The 20,011-nt window shown below is 43.1% G+C and overlaps 1 protein-coding gene across 8 annotated transcripts in view; it reads right to left on the bottom strand.

Moving 5' to 3' along the window:
- Positions 1-387: 387 nt before the first annotated feature.
- The window catches only part of LOC139546991 (TRAF3-interacting protein 1-like), a 43,860-nt gene continuing 24,236 nt past the window's right edge, over positions 388-20,011 (bottom strand). For all 8 annotated transcript variants that reach the window (XM_071356006.1, XM_071356007.1, XM_071356009.1 and 5 more), the window contains 5 exons: positions 19,858-19,978; positions 18,225-18,261; positions 17,661-17,737; positions 5,976-6,193; positions 388-5,595 (listed from right to left, as the gene is read on the bottom strand). In XM_071356006.1, the coding sequence (XP_071212107.1) occupies positions 5,430-5,595; positions 5,976-6,193; positions 17,661-17,737; positions 18,225-18,261; positions 19,858-19,978 (619 nt within the window). In that variant the 3' untranslated portion in view covers positions 388-5,429. The remainder of the gene's footprint in view (positions 5,596-5,975; positions 6,194-17,660; positions 17,738-18,224; positions 18,262-19,857; positions 19,979-20,011) is intronic.

Genomic DNA, 20,011 nt, shown 5'->3' with positions numbered 1-20,011 from the left:
GGATGGAACAATTTGGAGATAGTGACCAATACTATACGTTATTTATTCCTCTCCCATCAAAATAAACATCCCTTTATTTTACAAGTTTTAACTAGCACCAAGCTGCTGTTGTTAACGGTTGGGCCTGGGAAAGGATCATCAGGATGACAGCCTGAACCGAATCCATTAGTCTTCACACTCGACATGCATCATCAATTTGGGCACCAGGTGTGTCCGTATAACCTATCCCGATAGAGAAGGGCCAAGACTATAAAAGGCCAATATCGGTCATTCTTTTTCATCCTTATGTTAGCAAAGAGTCTACAGTATACCCCAAACCATACTCAATCACAGACCCTCCTTGCTTATTGTGTAATACGTTTGTAGTTTAATGAAAATAATCAAAAGGACATTAATTTCTTTTATTTAAATATAACCATTTCACTCCACAACAAAAATGATACTCATTTGTGAACTGATACAGACTCAAAATATACATCATAACTGTGAGTATGAAACAAATAGGACCATTTACACTATAAACTTTATTAAAAATACATGGAAATACTAAGCGTTCCCTAAATGGGCCTTGCTTTGTAGGAAATTCAGTAAAAAGTACGCCACTCGGTCTAAGACACTGCATCTCAGTGCAAGAGGCATCACTGCAGTATCTGATTAGAATCCAGGCTGCTTCACATCCGGCAGTGATTGGGAGTCCCATAGGGCGGTACACAATTGGCCCAGCGTCGTCCGGATTTGGCCGGGGTAGGCCGTCATTGTAAATAAGAATTTGTTCTTAACTGACTTGCCTAGTTAAATAAAAGGTTACATTTAATATATATATATATATTCCTTTTGGTAAGACTTAAGATTAAATTGCTCAAGCACTAAATGTATCTTAATACCCTAGCAAATGATCTTACTAAAGAAATTACAGTGTTACTACACAGGTTAAATAAGCACACATTATTTTAAAGTGTTAATTATTTCGCAGTACAATGTTAACATGTACATTTGATGTGCTAGCTAATAATACTGATATAAAATTATGGATTAAAATATGTATACAGTATTACTTGTTTACACTTGTGTAAGAAGGTAAATAACTATTTAAATGTAATAAATGTGCAGTGTGGTTCTGTATCCAATTGAAGTGACCGTTTTGGCTTCGTAAGTGAAACAAGTTCAGCACGAAAATGTTATTTTCAGCACAAATAAACATGTTTGTGTAAAATGTTGTGTCAGACCCACTTTTTTTTCTCTTTCATCTTCACATTTTCATTCATTAACCGTATATTCTAGTGCAATTCCACCAGCATAGTATGGCTTCATCTTATAAATCATTGCTTATTAATCTTAATAAAAACATCTATGTAAATTAAACTCCATAAAACATGTCATATTCACTAGGTGGGGATACGTTTTTCCGAAAACCAATTCAGATGAAAGAGCAATCATGTTATGAACTCTGAAATCACAAAGTTTCCACATGCAATTTGGGCAGTGTCTACAAATTGTCATCATAAAAACACGAGTGACAACTTCAAAAGTTTTAGAACACCTACTCATTCAAAGGTTTTTCTTTATTTTACTATTATTCTACAATGTAGAATAATAGTAAAGACATCAAAACTATGAAATAACACATACGGAATCATGTAGTAACCCAACATTTGTAAACAACTAAATATATTTTATATTTCGAGATTCTTCAAATTAGCCACCCAAATGTTTGATGTATTATAATTGATTATGCTTATGTTGTATTAATAGAAGGGGAAGGGTTATAAGACCCCTCCCTTCTTACATTTATAGGGTCCTAGACTACAGATCAACAATATATACACATTATGAAGTTCAATATTGTTCAGACTGACTGGAAGCTTCAAAAGGAGAGTGGTGCTTGGAATCATTGTTCTTCCTCTGTCAATCATGGTTACCTGCAAGGAAACACGTGCCATCATCATTGCTTTGCACAAAAAGGGCTTCACAGGCAAGGATATTGCTGCCAGTAAGATTGCACCTAAATCAACCATTTATCGGATCATCAAGGAGAGCGGTTCAATTGTTGTGAAGAAGGCTTCAGGGCGCCCAAGAAAGTCCAGCAAGCGCCAGGACCGTCTCCTAAAGTTGATTCAGCTGCAGGATCGGGGCACCACCAGTACAGAGCTTGCTCAGGAATGGCAGCAGGCAGGTGTGAGTGCATCTGCACGCACAGTGAGGCGAAGAATTTTGGAGGATGGCCTGGTGTCAAGAAGGGCAGCAAAGAAGCCACTTCTCTCCAGGAAAAACATCAGAGACAGACTGATATTCTGCAAAAGGTACAGGGATTGGACAGCTGAGGACTGGGGTAAAATCATTTTCTCTGATGAATCCCCTTTTCGATTGTTTGGGGCATCTGGAAAAAAGCTTGTCCGGAGAAGGTGAGCGCTACCATCAGTCCTGTGTCATGCCAACAGTAAGGCATCCTGAGACCATTCATGTATGGGGTTGCTTCTCAGCCAAGGGAGTGGGCTCACTCACAATTTTGCCTAAGAACACAGCCATGAATAAAGAATGGTACCAACACATCCTCCGAGAGCAACCTTCTCCCAACCATCCAGGAACAGTTAGGTGACGAACAATGTCTTTTCCAGCATGATGGAGCACCTTGCCATAAGGCTAGGTGCTCCATAAGTGGCTTGGGGAACAAAACATCAATATTTTGGGTCCATGGCCAGGAAACTTCCCAGACCTTAATCCCATTGAGAACTTGTGGTCAATCCTCAAGAGGTGGATGGACAAACAAAATCCCACAAATTCTGACAAACTCCAAGCGTTGATTATGCAAGAATGGGCTGCCATCAGTCAGGATGTGGCCCAGAAGATAATTGACAGCATGCCAGGGCGGATTTCAGAGGTCTTGAAAAAGGGTCAACACTGCAAATATTGACTCTTTGCATAAACTTCATGTAATTGTCAATAAAAGCCTTTGACACTTATGAAATGCTTGTAATTATACTTCAGTATTCCATAGTAACATCTGACACATATCTAAAGACAATGAAGCAGCAAACTTTGTGAAAATTAATATTTGTGCCATTCTCAAAACTTTTGGCCACGACTGTAGAAGATAATGACGTAGGCAGTGACATCACTAGGGCTGGACTTTAGTTTTAATAAAATAACATGGGACATTTTCTTTGATGCAGAACTTAACAGGAACATAACGCATGTTTCCGAGTGTCAACTTATGTCTGCAATTGCATTAATAAAGTTTTTTTTTATGATTTAATTGAAGATATTGTCATAATGCTAATTTAACCAATGAGACAATGATTGACAAGGAACAAAGAAACTAACTTTAACAAGGTGCTTTGCTGGTGAAACTGTATGTGATTTATTTAGAATTTAAGGCACACTTAACCAGCATGGCTACCACAGCATTCTGTAGCGATACGCCATCCCATCTGGTTTGGGCTTAGTGTGACTATCATTTGTTTTTCAACAGTACAATAACCCAACACACCTCCAGACTGTGTAAGGGCTATTTGACCAAGAAGGAGAGTGATGGAGTGCTGCATCAGGTAACCTGGTCTTCACAATCCCCCGACCTCAACCAAATTGAGATGGTTTTGGATGAGTTGGACCGCAGAGTGAAGGAAAAGCGGCCAACAAGTGCTCAGCATATGTGGGAACTCCTTCAGGACTGTTGGAAAAGCATTCCAGGTGAAGCTGGTTGAGAGAATGCCAAGTGTGCAAATCTGTCATCAAGGCAAAGGGTGGCTATTTGAAGAATCTCAAATATATTTCAATTTGTTTAAGATTTTTTTGCTTAATACATAATTCCATAGGTGTTATTTCATAGTTTTGATGTCTTGACTATTATTCTACAATGTAGAAAATAGTAAAAAAAACCAAAAAAAAACCCTTGAATGAGTATGACCGGTAGTGTATATATATTTATATATTTTTTTATCTATGAAAGTGTCATGTTACTTTTAACTCCAACGCTACTCTTTCAATGAGTGGACACAGTTCTATACTAACCCAATTTCTCAAAGCACAGTGGTGCACGACTAGCCTGATCCCAGGTCTGTTTTTGATGTCTTGCTGACCTTGGCCAGAACGCACAAACAGATCTGGGACAAGCATAGTGGTTGACAGAAGGAAGAGTCAAAGGACTGCCATGTCTCCTGCTCGTGGCGTCTCTAGCTCCTCAGCAAACCTCAGATCTATTGCTTTGTACAGGCTTTGAAGAAGCTTCAGGTAAACAGAATTGTTGATAGACAGACATTTAAAAAAATTACAGATGTCTGTATCAAGTAGATGTGGAGGGTATTGGCTTGGTCCATGTGCCCTTTGCTTGAAGCTGTAAAAGAACTCCAATATCAAGCCTTATTCCCACAACGCATACAGTATGTAATGTCAAAAAACAAGAAACTATACAGACCAAAAATAAACGCAACATCTAACAATTAAAAAAAAAATTGTACTAAGTTACAGTTCATATAAGGAAATCAGTCAATTGAAAGAAATTCATTAGCCCCTAATCTATGGATTTCACATGACTGGGCAGGGTTGCAGCCATGGGTGGGACTAAGGGGGCATAGGCCCACCCACCGGGGAGCCAGGCCCAGCGAATCAGAATGATTCTTCCCCACAAAAAGGCTTTAATACAGACAGTAATACTTCTCAGCACCCCTCCCACCCATCCTCAGACAATCCCGCAGGTGAAGAAGCCAGACGTGCAGGTCCTGGGCTGGCGTGGTTACACGCGTTCTGCAGATATGAGGCTGGTTGGAAGAACTGCCAAATGTTGGAGGCAGATTATGGTAGAGAAATGTACATTAAATTCTCTGGCAACAGCTCTGGTGGACATTCCTGCAGTCAGCATGCCAATTGCACCCTCCCTTAAAAGTTGAGACATTTGTGGCATTGTGTTGTGTGACAAACCTGCACATTTTAAAGTGGCTTTTTATTGTCCACAGCACAAGGTGCACCTGTGTAATGATCATGCTGTTTAATCAGCTTCTTGATATGCCACACCTATAAGGTGGATGGAGAAATGGAGGAAAAAAGAAGAAATGCTCACTAACAGAGATCTAAACAAATTTGTGCATCAAATTTGAGAGAACTATGCTAATAGTTCGTATGGATATTTTTATTTAATGAAACATCGGATCAACACTATACATGTTGCGTTTATATTTTTGTTCAGTGTAGTAAAGGTGTGTCAATCACCTTAAAGTGGATGGAGCACTAGCAAAATAACATGCGTCTCTCTCCCTCCCTAGGGGGTTGACTTCGAACCCTCTCTACCCTAACCAGTCAGTCAGTGTGGGTGTGTGTAAAAGTGCAGTTGAGGCCTCCATTTCGGACTTCACCAGACTAAGTAAGAACCAGGCTCACCCTGAACGCTCTGTCCTTTTTTAAGGGCGATAATCCTTTATTTGGACCTTGGCTCCCCCTCATATTCGCGAGGAGAAGTTGATGCTGGTTACCATCTTCTGGATCTTGTCCTCATTCTTCAGGATGTTGGACTTGACGGCGCAGATCTTGTCCTGCTGCTCCTTGATCAGCTGCTCAAGCTCGGCTAGCTCGGCCTTCAGAGGCTCCACAGCGCTGTCCGTCACTCTGGAAAAGATGCACACGGCAAAATATAAATGTATGCCAAGTCGTGTGTGTGTGTGTGTGTGTGTGAGAAAGTGTGTGTTGGTGGTCTTCCAGATCTGTTGCTGCATCAGGGCCTGTGTGTGCTCCTTGTTTTCCTACCTCCAGGCTTTAGTGCAGGGCTCTACAACCCTGTTCCTGAAGAGCTACCCTCCTGTAGGTTTTCGCTCCAACCCCAGTTGTAACTAACCCGATTCAGCTTATCCACCAACTAATTATTAGAATCAGGTGTGCTAGATTAGGGTTGGAGCATAAACCTACAGGACAGTAGCTCTCCAGGACCAGGGTTGGAGTACCCTGCTTTAGTGTGTGTTTGTGTAAGATGTGTGTGTAGCCCTCCAAACCTCTGTTCATGCAGCAGGGCCTGCGCATGTTCCTTGTTCTCCCTCCTCCAGGTGTGCAGCTCGTTCTGCATGGCGTCCATGTCCTCCTGGATGTAATCCATGATCTTGCCTAGGGGCAAGGCGCTGCGGCACACCGTCTGGATGGACGAGCGCAGCCGCTCAATCTCCCTAGACACCAGGTCCCGCTCCTTCTTCCTGGACGCCTCCGACACCAGGGTCTGGAGAGAAGGAGGAATGATAGATAGATGGAGGGATAGAGAGAAGGGGTGGATAGATGGATGGAGTAGGAGAGAAGCCAAGAAAGATTGTTACAATATAGAAAAACTGGATTAACTGGATTTTGGATGTTTGTGCTTTTCTAATGAAATGTTTTCGTGTTCGTGCAAGTGACTGATTGAACGAATCCTCACAATCAGTATCTGCAATTTGGCAGTACACCCAGACCCTTGCTTTAAGAACAAAATATCTCTCAGTTTCAAGGTCTCCGCTTAGAGAAGAAGCCTCGTGAGGTATTGGTCAGTCACATGAATGAAGCGAACGTAAATGATGAATTAATTATGAATGATGAATAAAGCTAAATCATGCAAATATAACTTGTCTGCAGTATACAGTAATCCCTCGTTTATCGCGGGGGTTACGTTCCGAAAATGACCCGCGATAAGTGAAATCCGCGAAATAGATTTTTTTTTTTTTTTTACAATTAGCAACTATTACATGTATACAAATACAGTGACTCACGTGTAGGCCGTTTCACTGCTCTTCAGACTGGGCCGCTGCATCCTGACTGCGCTCTGCAGTGTTCTCTTCTTCTGAAGCCCGCGGTGCAGGTGTGTTTGTTCGGGAGAAGAACATAGTGATAGGCAGCTGTTGTCGCTCTTTTTTCTTCTTTGCAAAAAGATCCTTGTACACCGACATGCCACCATCGATTACGTTGGAGAACTGTAATGAACGGCTCATCAAAGGGTCCCATTCCTCAGCTACTCGCTTAAGTTCAGTGGCCATTCGCACCATGGTTGCTAAGCGACCAAGCGTTAGTCCTTCCTTCCTTCCTGGCCAACTTAATGTAAATTTGCCAAGCTGTTTTATGTACGTACACATAACTGCACGAGACGACAAAATGATAGCACAATTCGTAGCATGTTTTGATACAAGAAGCGGGAGTGAGTTTTTAGCGAATCAGAATGCAGAGCACAATGCACCAAAAAAAAAAAAAAAATGCATTATGAAAATCCGCGAAATAGCGAATCCGCGATAAGTGAACCGCGAAGTGGCGAGGGATCACTGTATAAGATAACTAACGGGACTGCCCCGGTAGAGCTCCGTCTGACCAAAAGACGACGGGACCCGCCCAGACCAGACCCTTACTGTGAGCGGCCCAGGAGGAGACACATTCCCCGCGAGCAATTGAGTCAATTTAAATGAATTTGTAAAAAAATAAGCTTTATTATCCAAATTTCAAATCTACTTTGGAAACTGTTAAGCTGATTGAAATTGGGATAATAACAGGATAATAAGCAAATTCCTCTCTCACATCTACATTGACTACACTCACACAATTCACATTCACTTTGTGCTGTTACTTGGTGGGTACCACTAGTCCTAAATCAAGTAACAGCACGAAGTGAATGTGAATTGTGTGAGTGTAGTGAATGTGGATGTGAAAGCTTTGTGAGAGTGGAAACTATTAAGCTAATTGAAAATTGGGATAATAACAGGATATAAATGTTCCTATTAAGCAGATTTAAATTTTGATAATAAAAGCTTGAAATTTGGATATTAAGAAATATTAGTTAAGTGGTTGAAATGTTGATAATATGTACTGAGTGAATGTGTGTGTGTTATTCTATATGCATGTTATTTTATTCTATATGCATAGACTATAGAGTCTATAGAGAACATAGCATTTATGACTATATAAACTATTGATACCATGGATGCTATAGGGACTATAGATACTGTAGAGACTAGAGGAACCATGGCGGTGATACATATGACAGAAGAAGGTTCGAGCTAATCTTATAGAGAAGGGCAAGTAACGGTACCATGAAAGGCCCCGCTGACGTGTCTACATGGGCTGCAGCCACTACTGATAGCACATGGTGTTATTATATATGTATGTGATACATATGGTGTAGAGATGAACATGGGGTAATTAGGGAGATTACCGAGTGTGTTTGGGAATAGTACTACGTGAATGTGGATGTGAGAGTTGTGGGAGTGTGGAAAGTACGTGTTAAACGGATTGAAATTTGGATAATAAGATATATTATTACGATTAAGTACTGAGTGAATAAGAGCTGTCAGGAGACTGGCTCCAGTGTGAAAGAGGTAATATAGAAGATTACTGAGTGTGTGTCTGAATGGATAACCCAGCCAGTTCTGTGAGCTGAGTATTTCGATCTATAACGTTATCTACAGTTATTATAAACTCAGCAAAAAAAAGAAACGTCCTCTCCCTGTCAAAAAAAAAGTAAGACAGTATCTGGTGTGGCCACCAGCTGCATTAAGTACTGCAGTGCATCTCCTCCTCATGGACTACACCAGATTTGCCAGTTCTTGCTGTGAGATGTTACACCACTCTTCCTGTAAGTTCCCGGACATTTCTGGGGGGAATGGCCCTCACCCTCCGATCCAACAATGGGATTGAGATCCGGGCTCTTCACTGGCCATGGAAGAACACTGACATTCCTGTCTTGCAGGAAATGACACACAGAACAAGCAGTATGGCTGGTGGCATTGTCATGCTGGAGGGTCATGTCAGGATGAGCCTGCAGGAAGGGTACCACATGAGGGAGGAGTATGTCCTCCCTGTAACGCACAGCGTTGTGATCGCCTGCAATGACAACAAGCTCAGTCCAATGATGCTGTGAAACACCGCCCCAGACCATGACGAACCCTCCACCTCCAAATCGATCCCGCTCCAGAGTACAGGCCTCGGTGTAACGCTCATTCCTTCGACGATAAACAAGAATCTGACCATCACCCCTGGTGAGACAAAACCGCAACATGTCAGTGAAGAGCACTTTTTGCCAGTCCTGTCTGGTCCAGCGACGGTGGGTATGTGCCCATAGGCGACGTTGTCGGTGATGTCTGGTGAGGACCTGCCTTACAACAGGATAACAAGCCCTCAGTCCAGCCTCTCTCAGCCTATTGCGGACAGTCTGAGCACTGATGGAGGGATTGTGCGATCCTGGTGTAACTCGGGCAATTGTTGTTGCCAATCCTGTACCTGTCCTGCAGGTGTGATGTCCGAATGTTCCGATCCTATGCAGGTGTTACACGTAGTCTGCCATTGCGAGGACGATCAGCTGTCCATCCTGTCTCCCTGTAGCGTTGTCTTAGGCGTCTCACAGTACGGACATTGCAATTCTTTGCCCTGGCCACATTTGCAGTCCTCATGCCTCCTTGCAGCATGCCTAAGGCACGTTCACGCAGATGAGCAGGGACCCTGGGTATCTTTCTTTTGGTGTTTTTCAGAGTCAGTAGAAAGGCCTCTTTGGTGTCCTAAGTTTTCATAGCTGTGACCTCAATTGCCTACCGTCTGTAAGCTGTTAGTGTCTTAACGACCGTTCCACAGGTGTATGTTCATTAATTGTTTATGGTTCATTGAACAAGCATGGGAAACAGTGTTTAAACCCTTTACAATGAAGATCTGTGAAGTTATTTGGATTTTTACGAATTATCTTTGAAAGACAGGGTCCTGAAAAAAGGGACTTTTCTTTTTTTGCTGAGTTTATATGTATAGGAAGTGGCGGCAAGCTAGAGTGAGGGCAGGAGGCCCCACTGACAATTGTTGGCATTTATAAAGAGAAGTGTCTACGTGGTCTGAAATCCACTGGAACCATTGAAGATACGTATGGTAAATACCGAAGAAGTGTCTCCGTGTGTCTGCAGCCATTACTAATAGCACGTGGTGTCATTTTATATGTATAGGATGTTGCGGCAAACGAACCGTTGTAGATACATATGGCATAGGATGTAACGATAGTCTACGTGGTCTGAGAACCACTGATAATAGCACGAGATGTTACTGTAGGCATTTTGAGTCGTTGACGATGCACATGAGTGGTGTGGATGTCTGTAGGGATTCACGTTGATCTGTAACATTATATAGGGAATCTGTGTATGTGAGAGATATGAAAGGAGAACGTACTATTCCCGAATATGCTGTTAAATAGAACTAGTGTAAATATCTAAACCCCTGAAAGAATAGAACACTAGTCTAAAGGAGGAATTGGTGAAGTATACTGGGTTACTAGAGATTTGATAAAGTAACAATGGAGAAAAATAATAAACAACTTCCATACCCACACGTAGGAGTACGTAAGTGGTGCAAAAAGTATTCTGAGAAATGTTCAGAGTGGTCCCTCTATGGATCATTTGATAAAGAAAAGGTTAAAACATTGTATGACTGTCTAAAGGGTCTGGGAAATAGAGTCTCAGACAAAGATTGGCGTATATCCACTTTTGGTAAAGGTACAGGACTTGACTTACCCCTAACCAATAAAACTATAAATAGAATCAATTAATTAATGTTGAACATGATTCTGTTAACTAAACTTAAGACTACAATTTATTGTACTCCCAATGGAGTTTTCATTGATATCCCAAATGATGACGTTCTAAACCAATTTGTGAGTAGGCAAAATGGAAACGGCCTGTTTCCCTGTCATGCTATCTCAGGTGCCAGACTTATTATGGACAGAGTGCGCCATCTACAGGGGACTGATACAGTGCCAGCCCAGTTATTGCGAAATTGATCCCAGAAAGAAACTCTAGTCGAGAGCTACCTCCAAAGTTTCTCTTCCCTTCTGAATTGGCCGATGCGCTGAATTTATAAAATACATTACATGTTAATCTTAAATATACTTTTAATAAGTTTCAATACAAGGTCACATGTTGTGATGTGCTGCAAAGCAACTCTTCATAGCTTTTGGATGTCTGTAATAATGCTAAAATTCTCTACCTCTGCCAACACACCTGCAAATGTGCATGCACACACTACTCTCAACTCTACCAGAGGCTACTTCAACCGAATCACATAAAAAGTAACACATGTACAGAGCCAGTTGCAGGGCTGCATTTAGTGGTTTAGGATTTCAAGGCTAAAAATGTTAGGCAGGAATTATACAAACCTAGGCTGTGTATATAAATATCAAACGCGTGGCTGAATTATGCTGGCTAATGTGGGGGGACTGGCTGGTGAAGGCCTCTGTATGGTATGTGACTAGGGAGTCCTGCTCTGCTATGCCCCAGTCACCCCTCAGCCCCAGGATGGGAGGGGGATGGAGGGCCTCCCCTTGGCACAGTGAGGGCCAGGGACGTTTACTCAGCTGGGTCTGCAGGCTGGTGTGTGTGGCACTGCAGGCGCACACACACTAGACGGCACCCACCCACACTCCTGTGGACTTAAAACCCCTTGTTTATTTTAGTAACAGGCTGTGGCAGTGAAGTTATTTTACTACAGTATTCAGTAACAACTACTACAATTATGTCCCTTTCAAGTTCAACTCTTGGGCCAATGTGTCATTCTGGCCTCAAGATCGAAACACCTGCTTGCACGGGTCCCGAAAAAAAAATCACATTCCCACTACATGACAGTGTAAACTAACCAATAACGTCCCCTTCATAACAGCCCATCCATCATAGACTCAGGTATTAGGCCAGATAGGTGGGCAAAACTTCACGTTAAGCGCCACTGATCCAACTTTCATTATGAGCTAGCTTCTTATCATTTCGCTTATAAAAACAAGCCAACTCAATACTTACAGCTTAGAAACACATAGAACTAAACTGTAAAAAATGTCAACCGTCTTCCTTTCCTTCAGGAAGCCAGCAAAAATGTCTGACAAGCTGCCTCATTTCCCCCCCTCCCTTCGCTCTGTGGTTTGCAAAGTGTGCGAGGATTGAAATGTCTAATCGTCGTCTGCAATGTGGGTGGCTTTCCCCTCGACCCCGTGAACACTGCGGCTACACAAACACGCCGCGGCTCAGTCAGTCCGCTGGCCACGGTGGAGCGCTGCGGAAGCTCCGATGGGCGCCGCTCTGTTTTCTGTCCTCTTGCACAGCCTCAACCCCTCAGAAAACCAAGAAAACCCGTCCCTGGTTTGCACGGTGCACTCTGTCCGGCGAGCATATACCAGCACTTTATAGTCAGGCTCTACAAGTCCAGCGCACTCATACTTTCTTCTTATTCACCCCGACCCAAGAACATGATTTGTTTTGAGTCCGGTGGCTGGAGGAAGGGTGAGGAGGCAGGTTTTTCCATTAGCTCATGAAGTCAGTAACGGAAGCGCCGTTGGCCGTGGAGACCAGTGGAGGCTCCTTGGAGGAGGATGGGGAGGACCATCCTACTCAGTGAATTTCATAAACTAAATAGTGAAACATTTTATTTTTTAAAGTTGTCCTTTTCAGATAAAACTATGCAAAATATATTCACGTCACCATTTAACCTTTATTTAACTAGGCAAGTCAGTTAAGAACAGATTCTTATTTACAATGACGGCCTACACTGGCCAAACGACACTGGGCCAATTGTGCGCCGCCCTATGGGACTCCCAATCACAGCCAGTTGTGATATAGGCTGGAATCGAACCAGGGTGTCTGTAGTGATGCCCCTAGCACTGAGATGCAGTGCCTTACACCGCTGAGACACTCGGGAGCACAAATAACTGATTAAAACATACTGGTTTGCAAAGAAGGTCTACAGTAGCCTCAACAGCACTCTGTAGGGTAGCACCATTGTGTAGCCGGAGGACAGATATTTTCCGGCCTCCTCTGGGTACATTGACTTCAATACAAAACCATGAGCCTCCTAGGTTCTCACCCCCTTCCATAGACTTACACAGTAACAACTTCCATGAATCTAGTACTAAATGCACAAACTACAGCTAGTTAACACTGCAGTGCATAACATGTGGTGAATAGTTGACTCAGAGAGAAATACAATAGTTGGACAGTTTTAAACAAATTAATTTCTTAAATTAAGTAGAACCAGGACAGAGATATTTCGTTTTTAGTTTTTCCAGTTTCTCTTATGCTAGCTAATTTAGCCTACTCAACAACCTGACTCAAACAGAGAGGAATGATATTAATGTTAGCAAGCTGGCTAAGGCTATCCAACACTTCCAATTCAAGGTAAACTTTCCATTTTATAAATGTATTGCCAGCGGGGCCTTCCAGTGTAACTGCTAAACTGCTTTCTGTACACTACTGTGGGATTGTACACATGCATTGGATTGTGGGTTTACTAATGCGTTAGTTCTAATAGCTATGTTAGCTAATATGGTGACAACGATGCAGGTTGTGTTTAGCGGTTATGGTATGACGTTTTGGCTTGGAGAGGTATTTTCACCTGATCACAGACAGCTGTTGTGTTGTGCACTGAAGTCCACAGGGAGGAAAGGAGGAGGAAAGCATGTAGATGTGATGTTTGTGTATGGCTGTTCTGAAAGTGACCTGTGTGTGCAGGTGATAAAAGGTTCATTCCACCAATTCTGTTACAAAACATTTTTTCAACGGAAGCAAACAGCACAAAATGGGGATGGACCTACCGTTTTGCAATTGTTTGGACTAATGATTACACCATAGATCTAGAAGCAGGCGAGAGTGTGCAAGGCGGTATTGAATGGGTCACTGTCAGTAACATTGATTACTCCAATTTGTCTCTCGCCCTGTGCACCTACGTTATAAACGTTCATTTGTAGGCTAGGTTGTAGCAACCTCATGATGGGTATAGGGAAAATTTGAGTATCATGTAGTGGCCTAAACCTATCGATGTTATATTGAACTGGGTGAATGGAATATGAAATGTCATCCGATATGCTGTAATAAGGCCATGCTCACACAAAGAAAAACAGGAAATCGTAAAACTGCACCGACCGCCACTGGTGGAGACCCGAGCCAATGATCCTTCCTGGGAGCAGGTGACACCCAGAGACCGCTGAGTGTTGAACATCAATTCCCTTTCTATCGGACTTTCCTAGGAGCCCCTAGTCAATCCATACAGATCAGAGGGTGTCAGGGATATGTCATTAATTGCAATCTTGCTTTTCCTTGCAGAAGAAAGTTCCCTCTGGTTTCGCATTGTAAACAATGTGTTGCTGAGTACATCAATCCAAAACGTGCACTCTTGTGCCAGAATGTTTTACTATGTCTTGTGGAAACTCTGATGGGCATCTAGTCTCATGCCGGGGACTAAGAGCTGGATCTAAACTCCTCACAGACCTGCTGGCCTGGCTGCAGGGCAGGCTGCTGCGCTGCAATGTGGAATTCATCCGAACCCTCTCATGCCTAATTTGCTTAAAGAGGGAACACATGCAAAGCACATGATTTATGGAGCGGTAATAAGGAGCTGGTGAGAGGCGGTGGGAGAATAACTGTCTTCAAAGTAAGGCTTTTGAAGAGAAGAATGGGTTGCCAGCGTGAAACCTGTTAGAGACCTACCGACCTCTTGGGCGTCTTTAATTAAATAATTAATTTACCCACCACTGGACCATTTCAGGGCAGAGTATTGGCTTCCAGACGGATGTAATAAGCCTCTTCATCAACCTCAATTACGGGGCAGCTGAAATGTCTGGCGACAAACATATACACAGCAACGGTGTAACAACGTTTCTGTGGTGAATAGCATGACAAATTCAATTTCCAGTGTCGATCAGGTGAACATACAGTATGTTAATTCATATTCTCTGAGCATTACTACGGTCCCAATAGTGTCAACTGGATTTCCTCGTCTTATTTCCTTCATCCCCATGTTAATTATTACAGATGAACAAGTCTCCTGGCTCTCTCGGGCTTCTGCGATAGATTTCAGAACATAGTCGTGTTCAGAACAGAACGTCACTTTAGACCCATCCACCTCCTGGCTACTGGCTCTAAGTTGGAGACAATGCAGGCTACCCAAGGGCTCTGAATTGTGTCCCCAGAGAGGGTTTCACAGGTAGGCCAAAGAGCTAGGTATTACAGCATGATGATGATTAGTCCAGTGTTGTTCAGAGGTTTGCTATTTTTGGGGGGGGAAGAAAGACATCATCCAAATGTCCAGCCAGATCATAAAAATAGCTAGAAGTCAGTGAGGTGAAGAGTGAGGCTAAGGGCGAGAGGGGTTACAGGATGTTAGGGTCAGTGTGTAGCCCCCTGAGGGGGTCACAGCTGAGCCTCCTGCCCTGAACCCAGGGGTACAAGGGGGAACCTCGCCTACCTCTGAAAAAGACTAGGGACAGGGAAAAGGGCTTGATTCAATTGTTTGACCAAGTAGGCTACATCACAAAGGTTGAAGCTGCTAAGACCTCTAGCTTGTAAGGTTATGGGGTTTGACTCGATTGGTGTGATCGAAGCGACTTAAGAAAAAAAGGACCTACAACGCCACGGTCTGCATTGGAGTCTGGTCTCAAAGGTATTTTTCAGAAACATTTTCTCATTCCACTGGAATCTCAAAGTGCTGCCCTTGCAAGGGAAATATGGCTAATGGAATGCTGCAGGGTCATTTCATTATGTTTACAAAGACACGGCCTGGTGGGTATTGGACTATTTATTTTCCTGCTGATTCTGCCGAGAGTATTCTGGCACTCCTCCTCCGTGACGGTAACTCAAACATCCATGTGTGCCACGGGGTTTATTTATACATTGTAAACTTTCATCAAGGCTAATTTGATGGGGTAAGAAAAGGGAGAGACAGTCGGAAAAAATTGTGTGAAAACGCAGCTGCTACGAGGGCCCGATTCTGTCTAAATAAAAAGGCCTCAGAAGTATCTTAGAATAATATACAAGTGTTCTGCAAGGTCATGGACAAGGTCGTACCTATAAACATGGAAGAATTTGCTCTATGGTGCATTTTGTGTGGCGGGATATGGCTAAATGTTTGATAAAGCATTTAAGAATGAATCATGTCCTGCTGTAATCCCCAGACACCGGGGGATGGGGGAAGCTCAATATTTACATGTTTTAACCCTCCATGTTCTGCCGTGATTACAAGAGAGCAACGTCTCTATTACACTGACCGTCAACTCTTTCATGTCAGGAAGGAAGCCATTACAGTCCTTCCTACAGCGGACGAGGCAAGGCCAGTAACATTGAGGGGGGTAGCACATAGCATGGCTTGTACAAGTACACCTACCTTCCATTCAGACTGCAGAATTCCCCAGCAACACACAGCCCCCTCCCCATTAGATGCCCTATAATAAGGGGCCTGGAATCCCAAAGCTCATTAAGTCAATTACGATAACCCTGTGGGCTGTGCTCAAGTTGAACCAGAAACTTATTTGGAAACCAAAGGGAAATCCAGTCTGATTATTTTGAAATTAAAACTACAAGGGGCGCGCAGTGAAATCTGACCTATTGGGGCGGGTGAGGGAGCCGCCCATCCGAAGGCAAGCTGGGAATGGGGGACTCCATCTGAGTTGCTATGAGCTAAATGTGCGTCGGAGCAACGGACGGAGCCTGGCGCATGCCTTGTAGATAGGAGCACTCATTCTCCCCGCTCATCAGCAGCTGGCCTGGGACAGGCGACATCGTTGGGGAAGAGAAATGGGGTCAGGAAAGGGGGGTGGGGGGCTAGACAGGGCCTGTTAGTATAGCAACAGGCAAAACCCCGGCATCCATCAGAGTTGGGTGGTCAGCTGGGCAGGGAGCGGAAGGAGCAGTACGCTCGGGCAGAAAAGACCACCCAAAACAGGCAGCGTCGTACAGCCCACACCGCTGGAGCATGACAAGAGGCCTTCACACCGATTCCCTATCCAAATATTGATGGTGGGAGCCCTCTCTGGCCAATAAACACGCTCGGGGGAACAGAAGAGGGGCAGCAATAATGGCGTTACGTCAGACTGGAAGTCATGTTCAGAGTAATGAAAAATGTATCAACTATGAAATGTGGAGACAACAGTTTATGGTTGAATCACAGGGAGAGGTAGGGCAGGAGGCCAAGGTAGAAAAGTGGGATATAGCATGACCCCAAAAAAGGAAGATTTTTTTTCTGAGGAAGACTTAAATCACACCAGAAAGGAAATTAAGTTATTTGAAGATGAATTTAAGTTTAGTAGATTTAGTCAAATTCACATTATTGCTTTTGTCTCTTTAAAATGATGCACGGTGTAAAATCGGTGCAGCCGATTGAAATCCCTTTTCCATTATAATGATCAAATGTATTCATTAGGCATGTGAACTAGACAGAAGAAAATAAAACATACTTTCTCTCAAACTGGTTGTTGAGACATTGAGCTAGATAAGCCTAATTTGGATGCATTTTTGCAACACTTTCTCAGCCAAAAACACTTACAAAACACATAAAATGAGAAACAACCACATTAAATTACAACAAAAGGTGGAGATTTTTTGCTGATTTAATCTTCATTCTCGCTGATGTAATCAACCCGCTTGATGCTGTTTTTCTAGCTCCACTGAGATCAAAATGTTCAATGTTTTTTGCAATTACACTTTGTCACTCCATTTGCAAGATTCTTTCTTTAGCTAATAGACTGTATGCTATGGGTTTTGCAACCCCACATCCGTAAGATACTGAATTTCAAGAAATAACGGTGTGTACGCTCCGTGAGAGGTAGTAAAATGTCTAGAATTGAGTCACGGGAGAGGAATGAGAGCTTGGAACACTGTCGTTATGATGTCATTGCATTACCCTCTAGTGGAGATCAAGATCACTACATCAGTAGGACACCATTGACATTTTACCTGGTCTTTGGACTTTGGAGATGATGGTGATGATTCAAAGTCTTTCTTGGTTTCAAGGATTTTTTTCACCAGCCCACCTGGGGATGAAAAAAGGTTAATTCATTTTTTTCAAAAGGTTGCCCATTTTTAACCATCCTTAAAGTGGCAATCTGAGGTTCAAATAAGTGGGTAGCCCTCCACTGTTTTGGTAAATAGCTGAGGAACGGGGCTTGAGAAATGTGACCACTCAAATTCATTGACAGAGGTAAAGCTGCAAGGACTGACCATTCATGAGATCAAACTTGCAGTTTAACCATATGCTGCTTGTTTACAATTACAGTGTTTACAAACATTGGAGTAAAACAAATGTATTTCGGGTGTTTGATGGGGTAAGACAGCTCATGAGATATTCATAAGTTATATTTTTCAGGAATCAAATCGGTATATCATTAATATAAATGTCTGAAAATGGATATAAACAACTGCAGACTGCTCCTTATTAAGATACAAACCCTGGCCAGGGTCTAGCAATTTGCACTAGAATTATAAGCACCTACAATGTCAAATTAAGCGAGGATTGCTCACCATGATTCTCATCGCCTTGGAGTTCCACTGTTGGCTCCTGTGGAAGGACCAAATAGTGAAGAAACCATAAAGACTCAGAAGGACCAACACTGCTGCTGCCTTCTCTTGAACAGACACAGTGCAGTATATGCTCGTGGGAACAGCACAACCAAATGCAACCCGAATCACCTACAGTGCATTCGGAAGGTATTCAGTCCCCTTTCCCTTTTACACATTTTGTTACAGCCTTATTCTAAAATGTATTAAATAAAACAAAATGGCTCGTCAATCTACACACAATACCTCATAATGACAAAGCAAAAACAGTTTTGAAATGTGTGCAAATGCATAAAATAAAATCTGAAATACCTTAATTAAGTATTCAGACCCTTTGCTATGAGACCCGAAATTGAGCTCAGGTGCATCGTGTTTCAATTGATCATCCTTGAGATGTTTCTACAACTTGATTGGAGTGATATATTCAATTGATTGGATTTGGAAAGGCATACACCTATCTATATAAGGTCCCACAGTTGACAGTGCATGTTAGAGCAAAAACCAAGCCATGAGGTTGAAGGAATTGTCCGTAGAGCTCCGAGACAGATTGTTTCGAGGCACAGATCTGGGCAAGGGTACCAAAATATTTCTGCAGCTTTGAAGGTCCTCAAGAACACAGTGGCCTCAATCACTCTTAAAATGGAAGTTTGGAACCACCAAGACTCTTCCTAGAGCAGGCTGTCCGGCCATGAGCTCTGAAAGAGCTCCAGAGTTCCTCTGTGGACATGGGAGAACTTTCCAGAAAAACAACCATCTCTGCAGCACTCCACCAATCAGTCCTTTATGGTAGTGGCCAGATGGAAGCCACTCCTCAGTAAAAGGCACATGACAGCACACTTGGAGTTTGCCAAAAGGCACCTAAAGATTCTCTGGTCTGATGAAACCAAGATTGAACTCTGGCTTGAATGCCAAGCGTCATGTGTGGAGGAAACCTGGCACCATTCCTACAGTGAAGCATGGTGGTGGCAGCATCATGCTGTGGGGATGTTTTTCAGCAGCAGGGACTGGGAGACTAGTCTGGATCAAGGGAAAGATGAAAGGAGTAAAGTACAGAGAGATCCTTGATGAAAACCTGCTCCAGAGCGCCCAGGACCTCAGACTGGGGCGAAGGTTCACCTTCCAACAGGAAAATGACCTTAAGCACACAGCCAAGACAACGCAGGAGTGGCTTCAGGACAAGTCTCTGAATGTCCTTGAGTGGCCCAGCCAGAGCCCGGACTTGAACATCTCTGGAGAGAACTGAAAATAGCTGTGCAGCAACGCACCCCATCCAACCTGACAGAGCTTGAGAGGATCTGCAGAGAAGACTGGGAGAAACTCCCCGAATACAGGTGTGCAAAGCTTGTAGAGTCATACCCATGAAGACTCGATGCTGTAATCGCTGCCGAAAGGTGCTTCAACAAAGTACTGAGTAAATGTGATCAGTTTTTTATTTTTTATAAATTAGCAACAAATTTTATAAACCTGTTTTGATGTGTCATTATGGGGTAAAAACGATTTAATCCATTTTAGAATAAGGCTGTAGCGTAACAAAATGTGGGAAAAGTCAAGAGGACTGAACACTTTCCGAAGGTACTGTATGTATGTGCACCCTCACCATCTCGGGCATGTCGGGGGGAGGAGGGGCGGCCTCCAACACCACAAACTGCTCATCTTCATCCTCAGAAAGCTTCTTACCCTCCGTGATGACGGCCGCCGGGGGCTTGGCACTGGTCAGCCTTACACACACACAATTTAGAGGAAGGAGGCCA

The sequence above is a fragment of the Salvelinus alpinus genome, chromosome 20 (genome assembly GCF_045679555.1).
Source record: "Salvelinus alpinus chromosome 20, SLU_Salpinus.1, whole genome shotgun sequence".
NCBI lineage: Eukaryota > Metazoa > Chordata > Actinopteri > Salmoniformes > Salmonidae > Salvelinus > Salvelinus alpinus.
The sequence above is the reverse complement of the archived record's forward strand: the minus strand, read 5'-3'. Positions and strand labels throughout refer to the sequence as shown.